Below are 13,570 nucleotides of genomic sequence, written 5' to 3' on the forward strand. Positions count from 1 at the left end.
AAAACCTCCTCAAGGCATACAAAAGCCTTGGTTGCAACATGTCACTAAAGATACATTTTTTGCACTCTCATCTAGATTTTTTTCCACCGAACTGCGGAGCAGTGAGCGACAAGCATGGTGAGCGATTTCACCAGGACATTGCAACAATGGAGAAACGCTATCAGGGCAAATGGAGCCCATCAATGCTTGCAGACTATTGCTGGACAGTGACAAGAGATCTCCATTTAATGAATACAAGAGACAAGCCGAGAAGCACCGAGTAGACACTGAATAGGACTAAACTATGTACAGAATAGTTTTTTGCCTTTTGTTTCATCATAAATTTTATTTATATACCCCTTTTGCTGATTTTTAAAGTATTACATAAACAGGACAGGTGAAATATTATCATGTAAAGCAACCATAAACACATGAAAAGACCTAGATTTACAATTTATGATTAAAACTCTACTATCTACACAATATACATAGACATAAAATGTAAACACTTAAATATCTTAGAAACAGTAGCCAATCAGTTGTTTTAATTGTCATATCTGAATTCAGCACATCAAAATACATAATAAATAGCACATTTTATCTCTGAAGCAGACGACTTCTCAAAAATTGTAGACCAGTGTAATTGAGATCCTTACTTCTAACTTCGTAACAGTTGTAACTGCTGTACTGTTTTGTCATTTGATTGTGGTTGCCATTCAGAGTGATCATACTCTTCTAGAGGAGCATTGTTCCAGTTTAGCCAAAGGAATGTTGGCTAGAGTGCCACACAACTGGCATCTCTGTGGTCATGCCCTTTGAAAATGCTTTCACTATAGGTTATGAAGGGAGGTAAGCAAGATGGAGGTACTGCTAGATAATGGAATAGTGCTGATTGTAGGAGCCATGGAAATAGAAATATTTATGTCTGCATTGCACTGTAGACTCACCAGCCTAAAAGTGATGAGCAAAACACCTTTCAGGATTGTTAGGATCGCCAGCACTTAGGGTCTGAGGCTTTTCTTAATAGAAAGCTACTCCCAAACACGAGAGACAGGGTGTGACGAAGTGGGGGATTTTCTTGTTTTTTTCCCTTGTCTTTCTAATGGTTTGCATGCAGAGGGGGTGGGACTCAGTTTCCCTGGGTGTTACTGGTTTAACGCGGTGAAGGGAGAGGGAGTTTGCTGTTACAGAGGACCAGAGAGGGAACTTGGGACCCCAGCCAATGGCCTGGAGGACGGATTCCTCAGCGACTGGTGACCCGACGACCTGGTGACCCAGAGGCCCAGCTAAGGAGTCGCAGCCGGTTCTGGCCAGTGGAAGGACAATGGGCTGTAAAGAGATGACCCCAGTGACCTAACCAGCCGGTTCCAGCCAGAGGGGGCCAGAGGACAGAAGAGAGGAGAGGAGGCCCAGGCCATCCTGTTTACAACCCTGTTTACCTGGAGAGAAGACAATGGACAGAGATGGGGCTTGGGGCCCGTGATATCAGATGCCCAGCTGGGAAGCAGGGGGGCTCGGGACTGGAGAGAGGGAGCAGGCAGAGCCCACCTGGATGCAGGGGAGACTGGGATGTGCTGTGCTGAGGGAGGCCAGGCCTGAGGCAATGACAACGTGGTAGCAGAGGATATTTAGCAGATGCACCCTGTAGATGGAACGAGGGTATTGAAAAGAACCAGCCTGGAAATGGCCTATAGCCAGCTCCGTAAGAGCGACCTGGCACATCTGTGCAGGGAGAGAAGGCTGAGCATCGGGAGGTTCACTAAGGAGCAGTTGATGGCTCAGCTTGTAAAGAATGACCAGTCTGAGGAACAGGCTCCAGACCCCAGGGGGGCTCCCGGGGTGCCCGGAGAACTGGGGAGTAGCTGTGGGGGCAGTCCATGCAGCAACCAGGAGTGTATCAGACCTGACTCCCCAGTCAGCACGGGGGGACCCCAGTCAGATTCCTCTCTAGAGGAGCTGTGGAGACTGGAGCTGGAGCTGAAAGTGAAGGAGCTGGAGCTGGAGAAGCGGAGGCTAGTGGACCGTGCAGTACAGCAGAAGCACGAGTTGGAGTTGGAGGAGCGGTGGGCCAAAAGGGCCTGCCGGGGGGTAAGTGGGGAAGGGCCCCAGGACGCCAGTGGTGTGGGGACTCTAGCCACCAAACTGCTGCCCAGTTCAAGGGGTGGGGGGGGTGGGGGGGAGAATATTGATGCCTACCTCACAGCCTTTGAGAAGACTTGTGATCTGAACCAGATTGACCCTACAGAGAGGCTGCGCTGTCTGACCCCCGGTCTGGGTCCCAAGGCCATAGAGGAGTTCAGCCAAATGGATGGTATTGAGACGGGGGACTATGACCTGTTCAAACAGGCTTTGCTGCTGAAGTTTGAACTGACTCCCAGGCGTACAGGAAATGATTCCAGGGTGTATGCGAGAGCTCAGGTGTCACAAGGAAGTTGCCAACCTACTGGGGGAATATCTCCGCAAGAGGGGGAAGGGCGCAGGAGACACTACCACAGAGGACGTGTATAACCTGGTGGGGTTGGACCAGCTGTATGACATCTGCCCTCCGGACCTTAAGATGTGGCTAGTGGACCAGAAGCCCAAAGATCTGCGCAGTGCAGGTGCACTGGCAGATGAGTTTGTGGACAGCAGATTGGGAGCAGGAGGGAGACCCACATCAGGGATTCAGAAGGGGAGTCACCCAGAGACCTCTCAAAGGTGGGACTCCAGGAAGCCCAACTCAGGGGTGCCCAGGAATGCCGAGGCAGGCCAACTCCCTTCGTGGAACTCAAGGGACCTGAAATATAGAATATCTAATAGAATATCAGGGTTGGAAGGGACCTCAGGAGGTCATCTAGTCCAACCAGCTGCTCAAAGCAGGATCAATCCCCAGACAGATTTTTACCCCTGTTCCCTAAATGGCCCCCTCAAGGATTGAACTCATAACCCTGGGTTTAGCAGGCTAATGCACAAACCACTGAGCTATCCCTCCCCCCCTGTAATTACTGTGGCCAAAAGGGACACAAGGTGGCACAAATGCCTGAAGATGAAGGAAATGGCAGCCAAGCAGAACCCGCAGGGTGTCAACTGGGTGGAAGCCCACCGAGAGGGGGCACCGCCAGGCCTGGGGCTGCAGTTGAGAGGGCTGTGCCAGGGGGAGGGGACCGCCAGGCCAGGCCAGGCCAGCAGGGGAAGGTGGGGTCCCAGGTCCAGAGCGCCCGTACTCAATCCGCCGGGTGAGCGTGGACAGGCCTCGGGGGACAATCGCCACATCATCCCCATTAAGGTGGGGGGGAAGACGCGTCCAGGGGTTCTGAGACACGGGTGCAGAGGTGACGCTGGCGTGGTCCGAGGTGGTGGACCCAGACCCGTTAGTGCCCAATACCTACATGCCCCTGAGGGGAGTGTTCGGGCCTCCCATCAAGGTGCCTGTAGTGAGGATACCCTGAAATGGGGGCTAAGGAGGGACCCAAAGAGGTTGGGGTGCACAATAACCTGCCTACTGAGGTGCTAATGGGTAATGACTTGGAGAACTGGCCGGATGGCACTCAGAGCACCCTGGTCCTTATCCAGAGCCAGAGCCGGTGAGGAATGTAGGACCTCCCGAGGCGGGGACCGAAGTACCAAGGGTAGGGCTCAATAGGGCTGGGCCGGAGCCTCCGTCCCAAGGTGGGGAAACTGAGGCACCACCAGCCAGGGCTGTATCCTCAAACCCAGCAGCTGAATTCCAGACGGAGCTGCAGGAGGACCCCTCCTTGGAGAAACTGAGGGCCCTGGCTGGCCACGGCGGTGCAGGGTCCCAGGGGGAGGACCGCCGGGAGAGATTCCTGTGGGAGAAGGGATTCCTGTACCGGGAATGGACTGGTTCAGGGCAAACTGAACCTTGGAAAGTCAGGAGGCAGTTGGTGGCTCCCCAGAGGTTCCGCCGCAAACTGTTGTACTTGGTCCCTGATATCCCCCTTTCGGGGCATCAGGACATCCGGCACACCAGGCAAAGGCTGCTGCAGAACTTTTCCTGGCCTGGGGTCTTTGATGCTGTCCGACAGTATTGCAGGTCCTGTGACTCCTGCCAGAGGGTGGGGAAGGCCCGGGATAAGTGTTAAGCACCACTGAGACCTTTGCCCATCATAGAGGAGCCTTTCCAGAAGGTGGCCGTGGACACAGTGGGGCCCCTCAGCAGGGTGACCCAGTCAGGGAAGAAATACATCCTGGTGGTGGTAGATTTTGCTACGCGCTACCCCGAGGCAGTGGCCTTGTCCTCTATCGAGGCAGATGCCATGGCAGACGCGGTGCTGAGCATTTTCAGTAGAGTGGGGTTCCCCAAGGAGGTCCTTACAGACCAGGGGACTAACTTCATGTCAACCCTGCTCCAGTGCCTGTGGGAGAAGTGTGGGGTCCGACACACCTGGACCTCAGCATACCACCCTCAGTCCAACGGGCTGGTGGAGAGGTTCAATGGGACCTTAAAGATGATGCAGAAAACCTTTATGGACCAGCACTCGCAAGCCTGGGACAAATATTTACCCCACTTGCTGTTCGCCTACAGGGAAGTGCCCCAGGAATCCACAGGGTTTTCCCCTTTCAAGTTGCTGTATGGGAGGAGAGTGAGGGGGCCCCTGGACTTGATGAGGGCCGAGTGAGAGGGAAAGGCCTCTCCCAATGGGGAATCAGTGTGTATGTACTGACTTTCCGGGAAAAGCTCGTGGAGTTCATGGGCTTGGCTAGGGGAAACCTAGCAAGGGCACAGAGGAAGCAGAAGGTCTGGTATGACCGCTCAGTACGTGCCCACTCATATGCTACCGGAGACCTGGTGATGCTCCTCATCCTCGTGAGGAAGAACAAGCTGCAAGGTGCCTGGGACAGCCCCTTCAAAGTCATCAGACAGGTAAACGAGGTGAACTATGTAGTGGAACTGTCCAACCGGGCACACAGCCCCGGGTGTACCATGTCAACATGATGAAGCCGTACTGGGACAGGGAGAAGTTGGTGCTGGCTGTGTGTGGGCAGTGGGAGGAGAAGGGAGAGGATCCCCTGGTGGGACTCCTTCCTGAGGCTGGGACTAACCCCTCGCTGGAATCAATTCCCCTCTCAGACCAGCTAACCCCTGCCCAGCAAGCAGAGATCAGAGAGGTGCTGCATTCATACCGGCAGCTGTTCTCCAACTGGCCTGGGCTCACTAACCTGGCTGTCCCCCGCGGGGGAGACGGGAGCCAACCCTCCCACGAGGTGTTCCCCATTCAGGGTCACTGGGAAAACAGCCCAAGACCTGGAGAGACAGGTCAGGGATATGCTGGCTTTAGGGGTGATCCAGCCGTCTGCCAGCCCCTGGGCCTCACCCGTGGTGCTGGCCCCCAAGAAGGACAGGTTGATCCGGTTCTGTGTGGACTATCGGAAGCTCAATGCCATCACCGTGTCCGATGCCTACCCCATGCCTAGGACCGATGAGATCCTAGACAAGTTGTGGGGTGCCTGGTACCTCACTACCATGGATCTTACCAAAGGCTACTGGCAGGTGCCTTTGGACCCAGAAGCCAGGGCGAAGTCTGCCTTCACCACCCCAGTAGGGCTCTTCGAGTTCCTGGTCCTGCCTTTCGGCCTCAAGGGGGCACCTGCCACCTTCCATCGCTTGGTGGATCAGTTGCTAAGGGGGATGGAGGACTTTGCTCTAGCGTATACTGATGATATCTGTGTCTTTAGCCACACCTGGGAAGAACATGTGTCCCAGGTGAAGAGGGTGCTGGGTCACCTCCAAGATGCAGAACTGACCATAAAAGCTGAAAAGTGCAAGGTGGGGATGGCAGAGGTTCATACCTGGACCACAAGGTGGGGGGTGGCCACCTGAAGCCGGAGCTGGCCAAAGTGGAGACAATCAGGGATTGGCCCGCTCCCCAGACTAAGAAGCAGGTCCATGATTTCATTGGGATGGCGAGGTACTATTGGAGGTTTGTGTCCCACTTTTGCTCCCTGGTCGCTACCCTCACAGAGCTTTGTAGGAAGGGAAAGCCGGACAAGGTAGTCTGGACCAAGCAGTGCCAGAGGGCTCTCTGTGTGCTGAAGGGGGCACTTATCCAAGGCCTGGTGCTCGTAAACCCGGATTTTAACAAACCCTTCCTGGTGTTCACCGACGCCCCAGACACAGGGCTGGGTGCGGTGCTGATGCAAACTGATACTATGGGGGAGAGACACCCCATTGTGTACCTGAGCAAGAAGCTGCTGCCCCGGGAGCAGCACTATGTGGCCATAGAGAAGCAATGCCTGGCCATGGTGTGGGCACTTAAAAAACTGCAGCCGTATCTATTTGGGCGGCGCTTCACCATGTACACTGACCATGGCTGCACCAAATGAAGGAACTAATGCCAAGCTGCTGAGATGGAGCCTTCTCCTCCAGAGTTATGACATGGTGGTCCATGTGAGGGGGAGTGCCAATGTTATAGCCGATGCTTTATCACGGGGTGGGGGGGGCCCTGAACTTCCCCAGGTCACTGGCTAAGTTACCCTGCTCCGTTCAGCCTCGAAGGGGGGAATAAAGATGTGACGAAGTGGGGGATTTTCTTGTTTTTTCCTTGTCTTTCCAATGGTTTGCATACAGAGGGGGTGGGACTCAGTTTCCCTGGGTGTAATTGGTTTAACGAGGTGAGGGGAGAGGGAGTTTGTTGTTACAGAGGACCAGAAAGGGAACTTGGGACCCCAGCCAATGGTCTGGAGAACGGATACCTCAGCGACTGGTGACCTGACGACCTGGTGACCCGGAGGCCCAGCTCAGGAGTCACAGCCAGTTCTGGCCAGTGGGAGGACAATGGGCTGTAAAGAGACAACCCCGGGGACCTAACCAGCCGGTTCTAGCCAGAGGGGGCCAGAGGACAGAAGAGAGGAGAGGAGGCCCAGGCCACCCTGTTTACAACCCTGTTTACCTGGAGAGAAGACAATGGACAGAGATGGGGCTTGGGGCCCGTGATATCAGATGCCCATCTGGGAAGCAGGGGGGCTCGGGACTGGAGAGAGGGAACAGGCAGAGCCCACCTGGATGCAGGGGAGACTGGGATGTGCTGTGCTGAGGGAGGCCAGGCCTGAGGCCCTGAGAGTTTCCTGTGCTGTGTTCAATGCTCAATAAACCCTCCTGTTTTACGCTGGCTAAGAGTCACTCCAGTCTAGAGAACAGGGTTGCATCAACCCCTTCGGGGGGGGGTGGAGGCCCCGGGGGTCCAGAGCGAGTGGACTCCCTGAGGGGTCCCACGGCAATAAACGGGTGTGCTAAGTCTCAGAGAGGTGCGGCTCTAGGAGGTGGAGGGGCCTAACCCCGAGAGTGGACCCCCAAGAAGGGCTGTCTCACTGAAAGGGGTACCCCCCACACAGACCGCACGGGGCCAAGAGTGGGCACGATCTGTGAGTCCGTGACACAGGGTACAGGGTCTAGTATGATTAATAGCAGAGCTCGTTGACTGGACTCTGTTTCCACCTCTTCTTCCAACACCCTCCAATGAACACTCACATGCTGTGTACTATTGGAAGAGGCAAAGCCACCACCTTGTATTTAACAAATCCTAAATAGGTGCAGTAGTAATAATAGTCCAGAAAATCCCCCCTGGAATTCTAGCTAGTAGCATGTATTTTGTTTCAATCAGCATAAAGTATCTCACCAGCCAGTCCATCGGCATATAAGCAAAACAAGTTAAAGGGCACAACCCATATATGGTCACTGGCAGTATGAGCAACATTAAGAAGGATGAAAGTCATTAGCTTGTTTCACAGTATAATTGCTATGTTATCAACTGAAAGATTTATTTTTAATTAGAGTAGGTAAAAATAATTAACTATAGGCCACACTGTCTAAGGCCAGGAGCTCGTGGATCCTAATCCTAGCTTTGCCACCATTGCCTGTATGACCTTCAGCAAGTCACCTCATGCCTTCGTTTCCCCATTTTTAAAAGAAGGATTACACTGACTTACTCACACAAGCAACTGAAAACTAGTTAATGTTTCACAGAGCTCTGAAGATGTAAGAACTACACAGTCACTATGTAACCTTATTACTGACTGTGCAAAGGAACAAAAGAAAAGAGATTACGGGGCAGAGGTAAAATATTGTTTTAATAATTACAGACATTTTCCATACAAAAGTGAATGAGCAAAGCATAGTTCCAAACCTAATGTCATTCTTACTAGTCATTCTACCAGCACACTTTCTAATTAACATTCTGTCATAAACCCAGCCTTAACTAGTACTAGATTAAATAGGGTTACCATATTTAGTGCCTCCGAAAGGAGGACACTCCACGGGGCCCCGGCCCCGCCCCCAGCCCCGCCCAGGCCCCCCCGCGCCCCAACTCCGCCCCCTCTCCAAAATCTCCGCCCCCTCCCCTGCTTCCCGCGAACATTTGATTCGCGGGAAGCCTGAAGCAGGTAAGTAGGGGTGTGGGGGGGAGGAGGCGCGGCCCAGGCTGGCCCCCCCGGCGTTTCCAGCCTGGGTCGGCTCGGGCCCTGGGTGCCAGCCCCGGGCCCGGCCGAGCACCCCCGGCCCGCCCAGCACTGCCGGTCCCCGGCCCCGCACTGCTGTCCCGGCACCGCCGGCCCGGCCCCCGAGCACCCGCACCGCCGGCCCCGCATGTCCCGATTTTCCCGGACATGTCCGGCTTTTTGGGATTTCCCCCCGGAAGGGGATTTGGAGCCCAAAAAGCCGGACATGTCTGGGAAAATCCGGACGTATGGTAACCCTAGATTAAACATAATAAATATTAACATACCAATGCTGTAAAGGCTAGAAAATAGATCTCAAATCACAAGATGACCCTGATGTTAAACAATGCAGAATGGGCAAAAGTTGGTGGATTGGTCAAATCCAGCAAACAGCATAGTGAGAATGGAAAACAGCAGGAAACTGGCATGAATTACAAATAAAAGGAATTTAATAGCACAGTCTTAACAAGCAAACCAAAAAGCAGAGGACTCTGAACCAGCACACTCATAGCTAAAAAGCTCTAATACAAAAGTATTAAGCCAGAAAAATGTGTCTCAGAAAATAGGTTATTTATTCTTCATGATAATCCCCCACACTTCTTTGATTTAACATAGCAATAACAATTTATATTCCAGTTGTAGGTTCTTACGAGCAGCCTGCAACTACAGTACAATCATTGGTACTATGTGTGCTCTTCCTAGGTATTTCAGGATGCATACACAGTAGACAGCACCTACATCCTAAAATGGCAAGATGTGGGGTTTTATTCAGGTGTCCTACTGATGATGGCAAGTGTAAGAGAGGATGGGGTGGTCAAAGTGCAGCCTGTAGGCTACATGAGCCCAGGACAATGTCCACCACCTTCTTCAGCATTTGTGGGATTCACTCACCCTGCTGGTATTACAGGATGCAGCATGCAATGCTTCAGCTTGCCCTAGACAGAAAGCAGCTCTGCTACAGATGGAGCACTGCATGCTGGGACTTGTCATCTCCACAGACCACCCCTTCTTATTAAAAATAAAGGTAGCTGCTATTTGCTCCATGCCAATTAGGTACTCGTAACTTTCAACACGTTGCCAATATAGAACTTGGGCATATTTGAGCCTCCAACATAGGGAAATGCATGTTTCCCCAGTCACTGATATACCATGGAACTAAGTTTACAGCAGTGGTGGGGGAGCGGGGTGCCTTCCTGGTGTCAATAGGTGTCCCATAGCTACCTCCCCCCAGAGTTAAAGTGCTGGAAACATAACCAAACATCTTAAAGAAAAACAAAATTCAGTCTGTTTGCTTTAAACAAACTAGAAGTAAGAAACCCAGGGAGGGGTTCAAAGGCCAACCAGCTGAAATGTGAGGAAATAATCACAGGTAAACAGTCAATTCAAATGTACACTCAGAGAGCTTTTCAATTATGGCATGTACCTTGTTAATTAGTGAGAGGAGCAGGGCCGGTGCAAGAATGTTTCGCGCCCTAGGCGAAACTTCCACCTTGCGCCCTCCCCGAGACCTGCGGCAGCTCCCCGCCCCCGCCATGAGGTGCCCCCCTCCGCAGCAGCTCCCACCCCCCCTCCGCCCTGAGGCACCACCTCCACAGCAACTCCCCACCCACTCCCCCCGGGGAGCCGTGCGGCAAATCCCCACCCCAGCTCACCTCTGCTCTGCCTTCCTCCCCGAGCACGCCGTCGCTGCTCCACTTCTCCCGCCTCCCAGGCTTGCGGCGCCAATCAGCTGTTTGGCGCCGCAAGCCTGGAAGGGAGAGAAGCAGAGCGGGGCGGCGTGCTCAGGGGAGGAGGCGGAGCAGAGGTGAGCTGGGGCGGGGAGTTCCCCTGTGTGCCACCCCCCCCACCTTACTTGCTGCAGGCGGCCCTCCCCGCACCCCCCTGCCCCAGCTCCCTCCGCCTAAATGCCAACGACGACCGGGGCGGCCAAAGATCCGGCCGCCACGGTCGCCACCAAGGAAAATGCTAGTGCCCTAGGCAACCACCTACGTCGCCTAATAGGTTGCACCAGACCTGGAGAGGAGCACTACCCAAAGAGATGCCAGGAAAGAATCAAGATGACAAATGTAATGCTAATGTGCCAAAGCTGCATAGCTCTGACAGGTGCACGGATATATGGCAAGGTCTCAGAAAAATCACCCGCACATAGGAACTTACTGTGATAACATCAAGAATGCTGAGGAGGCTGTGAACACTATCCCCTGCCAGCACTTCTTTAACGACCACTTCAGTGCCATCCTACAGATAGACAGAAGGAGAAGATTAACGGCTCGTATTCCATCACCAAGTTTAAATGGGCCAATACAGGCAGGCCCATGCTTCAAAAAAAATGGCTGTTCAACTCTCACATTCTAATTTTGCAAGATAACCTAAGTACCACCTAACAGTGGAATTCACCCAGCAGAACTAGACCCAAGGGTGATTCTCCTTGTGCCCCCTGGAATTGTACTGATCCATTCTGAGGTTTTGAACACCACTTTCACTTTGAGTGATAGAAGCAAAGGTCACCTGTGGCACTGGAACCCAGCAGATGGTAGCAAAGGCACCTAGCAGAGGATTTAAAAACACCAACACTATTTATTTACTTTAATTCATTTCAGATTTACATGGGGTGAGATGCAAGTGACAGCCCTGCTTTCCCTGTATCCCATCATCTCTTCTATCCTTCACTTTGCAGAAACTTTGCCATCCTCTTTGAAAGGCTGTGATGTTGCTGAGCATTGCAACACACAGAACAGCTAAACAGTAAAGGTAACCTGTTTTAGTTTCATTGCTGTTACTTCACAGGTCTGATACCTTTTAATTTGTTTTAACACATGAAGGGAAAGAGATTGTCATTAACAGTACCTCTCTCACTAGAAATGCAGACGTGGAAGTCACAAGGCTGGCAAACTACACCAAGTATAATTAACTTCTTTTAAATTGGAGATTGAGATGACATTATGTCACACTAGGCTGTAACGCATGGGATTTTATTTTTGTGCATACACTTTGATATGCCAATAAGTCCATTTTATAAACTGAAAAATAAATTACTGTTGATGACCATGTATCAGAGGGGTAGCCGTGTTAGTCTGTATCCACAAAAACAACGAGGAGTCCGGTGGCAGCGTAAAGACTAATAGATTTATTTGGGCATAAGCTTTCGTGGGTAAAAAACCCACTTCTTCAGATGCATGGAGTGAAAATTACAGATACAGGCATAGATATACTGGCACATGAAGAGAAGGGAGTTACCTTACAAGTGGAGAATCAGTGTGGACAAGGCCAATTCAGTCAGGGTGGATGTGGTACACTCCCAGTAATTGATGAGGAAGTGTCAATACCAACAGACAGAAAATTGCTTTTGTAGTGAGCCAGCCACGCCCAGTCCCTATTCAAACCCAAATTAATGATATTAAGTTTGCAAATGAATTGTAGCTCTGCAGTTTCTCTTTGAAGTCGGTTTTTGAAGTTTTTTTGTTGAAGGGTGGCTACTTTTAAATCTGTTATTGAATGTCTAGGGAGACTGAAGTGTTCTCCTACTGGCTTTTCTAGGTTCCATTCCTGATGTCTGATTTGTGTCTATTTATTCTTTTATGTAGAGACTGTCCGGTTTAGCCAATGTACATGGTAGAGGGGCATTGCTGGCACATGATGGCATATATCACATTAGTAGATGTGCAGGTGGTGTGGCTGATGTGGTTGGGTCCTCTGATGGTGTCGCTAGAGTAGATATGGGGACAGAATAGGCAACGCGGTTTGTTACAGGGATTGGTTCCTGGGTTAGTGTTTCTGTGGTGTGGTGTATAGTTGCTGGTGAGTATTTGCTTCTTCAGGTTGGGGGGCTGTCTGTAAGCGAGGACTGGCCTGCCTCCCAAGGTCTGTGAGAGTGAGGGATCATTTTCCAGGATTGGTTGTAGATAATTGATGATGTGCTGGAGAGCTGGGGGCTGTACGTGATGTTCTGTTATTTTCCTTGTTGGGCCTGTCCTGTTGTAGGTGATTTCTGGGTACCCGCCTCACTCTGTCACTCTGTTTCCTTATTTCCCCAGGTGGGTATTGTAGTTTTAAGAATGCTTGATAAAGATCTTGTAGGTGTTTGTCTCTGTCTGAGGAATTGGAGCAAATGCGGTTGTATCTTAAGGCTTGGCTGTAGACAATGGATCATGTGATATGTCCTGGATGGAAGCTGGAGGCACATAGGTAAGTATAGCGGCCAGTAGATTTCCGGTATAGGGTGGTGTTTATGTGACCATCACTTATTTGCACCGTAGAGTCCAAGAAGTGGATCTCTTGTGTAGACTGGTACAGGCTGAGGTAGATGGTGGGGTGGAAATTGTTGAAATCTGGGTGAATTCTTCAAGGGCCTCCTTCCCGTGGGTCCATATGATGAAGATGTCATCAATGTAGCGCAAGTAGAGGAGGGGCGCTACGGGACAAGAGCTGAGGAAGTGTTGTTCTAAGTCAGCCATAAAAATGTTGGCAGACTGTGGGGCCGTGTGGGTACACGTAACAGTGCCACTGACTTGAAGGCATAAGTTGTCCCCAAATCTGAAATGGTTGTGGGTGAGGACAAAGTCACAAAGCTCAGCCACAAGGTATGCCATGGCCTCATCAGGGATACTGTTCCTGACAGCTTGTAGTCCATCCTCGTGTGGAATATTGGTGTAAAGATCTTTTACATCCATGGTGGTCTTTTGTATGAGAGTCTCCAGTTTTGAGAGCTCATTCTTGATCTTCTCCTGGTTGCTGTACAGAATGCTGATCAGGTGGTTCCTCAGTTTCTTTGAGAGTGTGTAGCACAATCTCTCACCACAGTCCATGTAGTATGTCGATTGCAATGGATCTTTTGCCTTCAGTCCATCTGGTATGATGTCCATCTGTTTGCACTTGGAGAGGAAGATGATGTCTGTATCTGTGCGAGTTTTTTCATTAAGTTGATGGATTTCCACTTCATACGGCTAAATTCAGTGCCTTGCATGGTGCCAAGTACCTAGCTATCTTTGAGACACCACTGACTTCCTGAGGAAACTACAATGCATTGGTGATCATCCTGAAAACACCATCCTGATCTGTAATTTTCACTCCATGCATCTGAAGAAATGGGGGTTTTTACCCATGAAAGCTTATGCCCAAATAAATCTGTTAGTCTTTAAGGTGCCACCAGACTCCTCAT

General features: G+C 51.3%; 1 protein-coding gene across 3 annotated transcripts in view; it reads right to left on the reverse strand.

Moving 5' to 3' along the window:
• Positions 1-13,570, reverse strand: part of PNPLA7 (patatin like phospholipase domain containing 7) — a gene marked incomplete in the record, with an annotated part of 370,650 nt that overhangs the window by 319,673 nt on the left and 37,407 nt on the right. For all 3 annotated transcript variants that reach the window (XM_034793933.1, XM_034793931.1, XM_034793932.1), the window contains 1 exon segment: positions 10,570-10,650. In XM_034793933.1, the coding sequence (XP_034649824.1) occupies positions 10,570-10,650 (81 nt within the window).

Source organism: Trachemys scripta, chromosome 17 (genome assembly GCF_013100865.1).
Source record: "Trachemys scripta elegans isolate TJP31775 chromosome 17, CAS_Tse_1.0, whole genome shotgun sequence".
NCBI classification, from domain to species: domain Eukaryota; kingdom Metazoa; phylum Chordata; order Testudines; family Emydidae; genus Trachemys; species Trachemys scripta.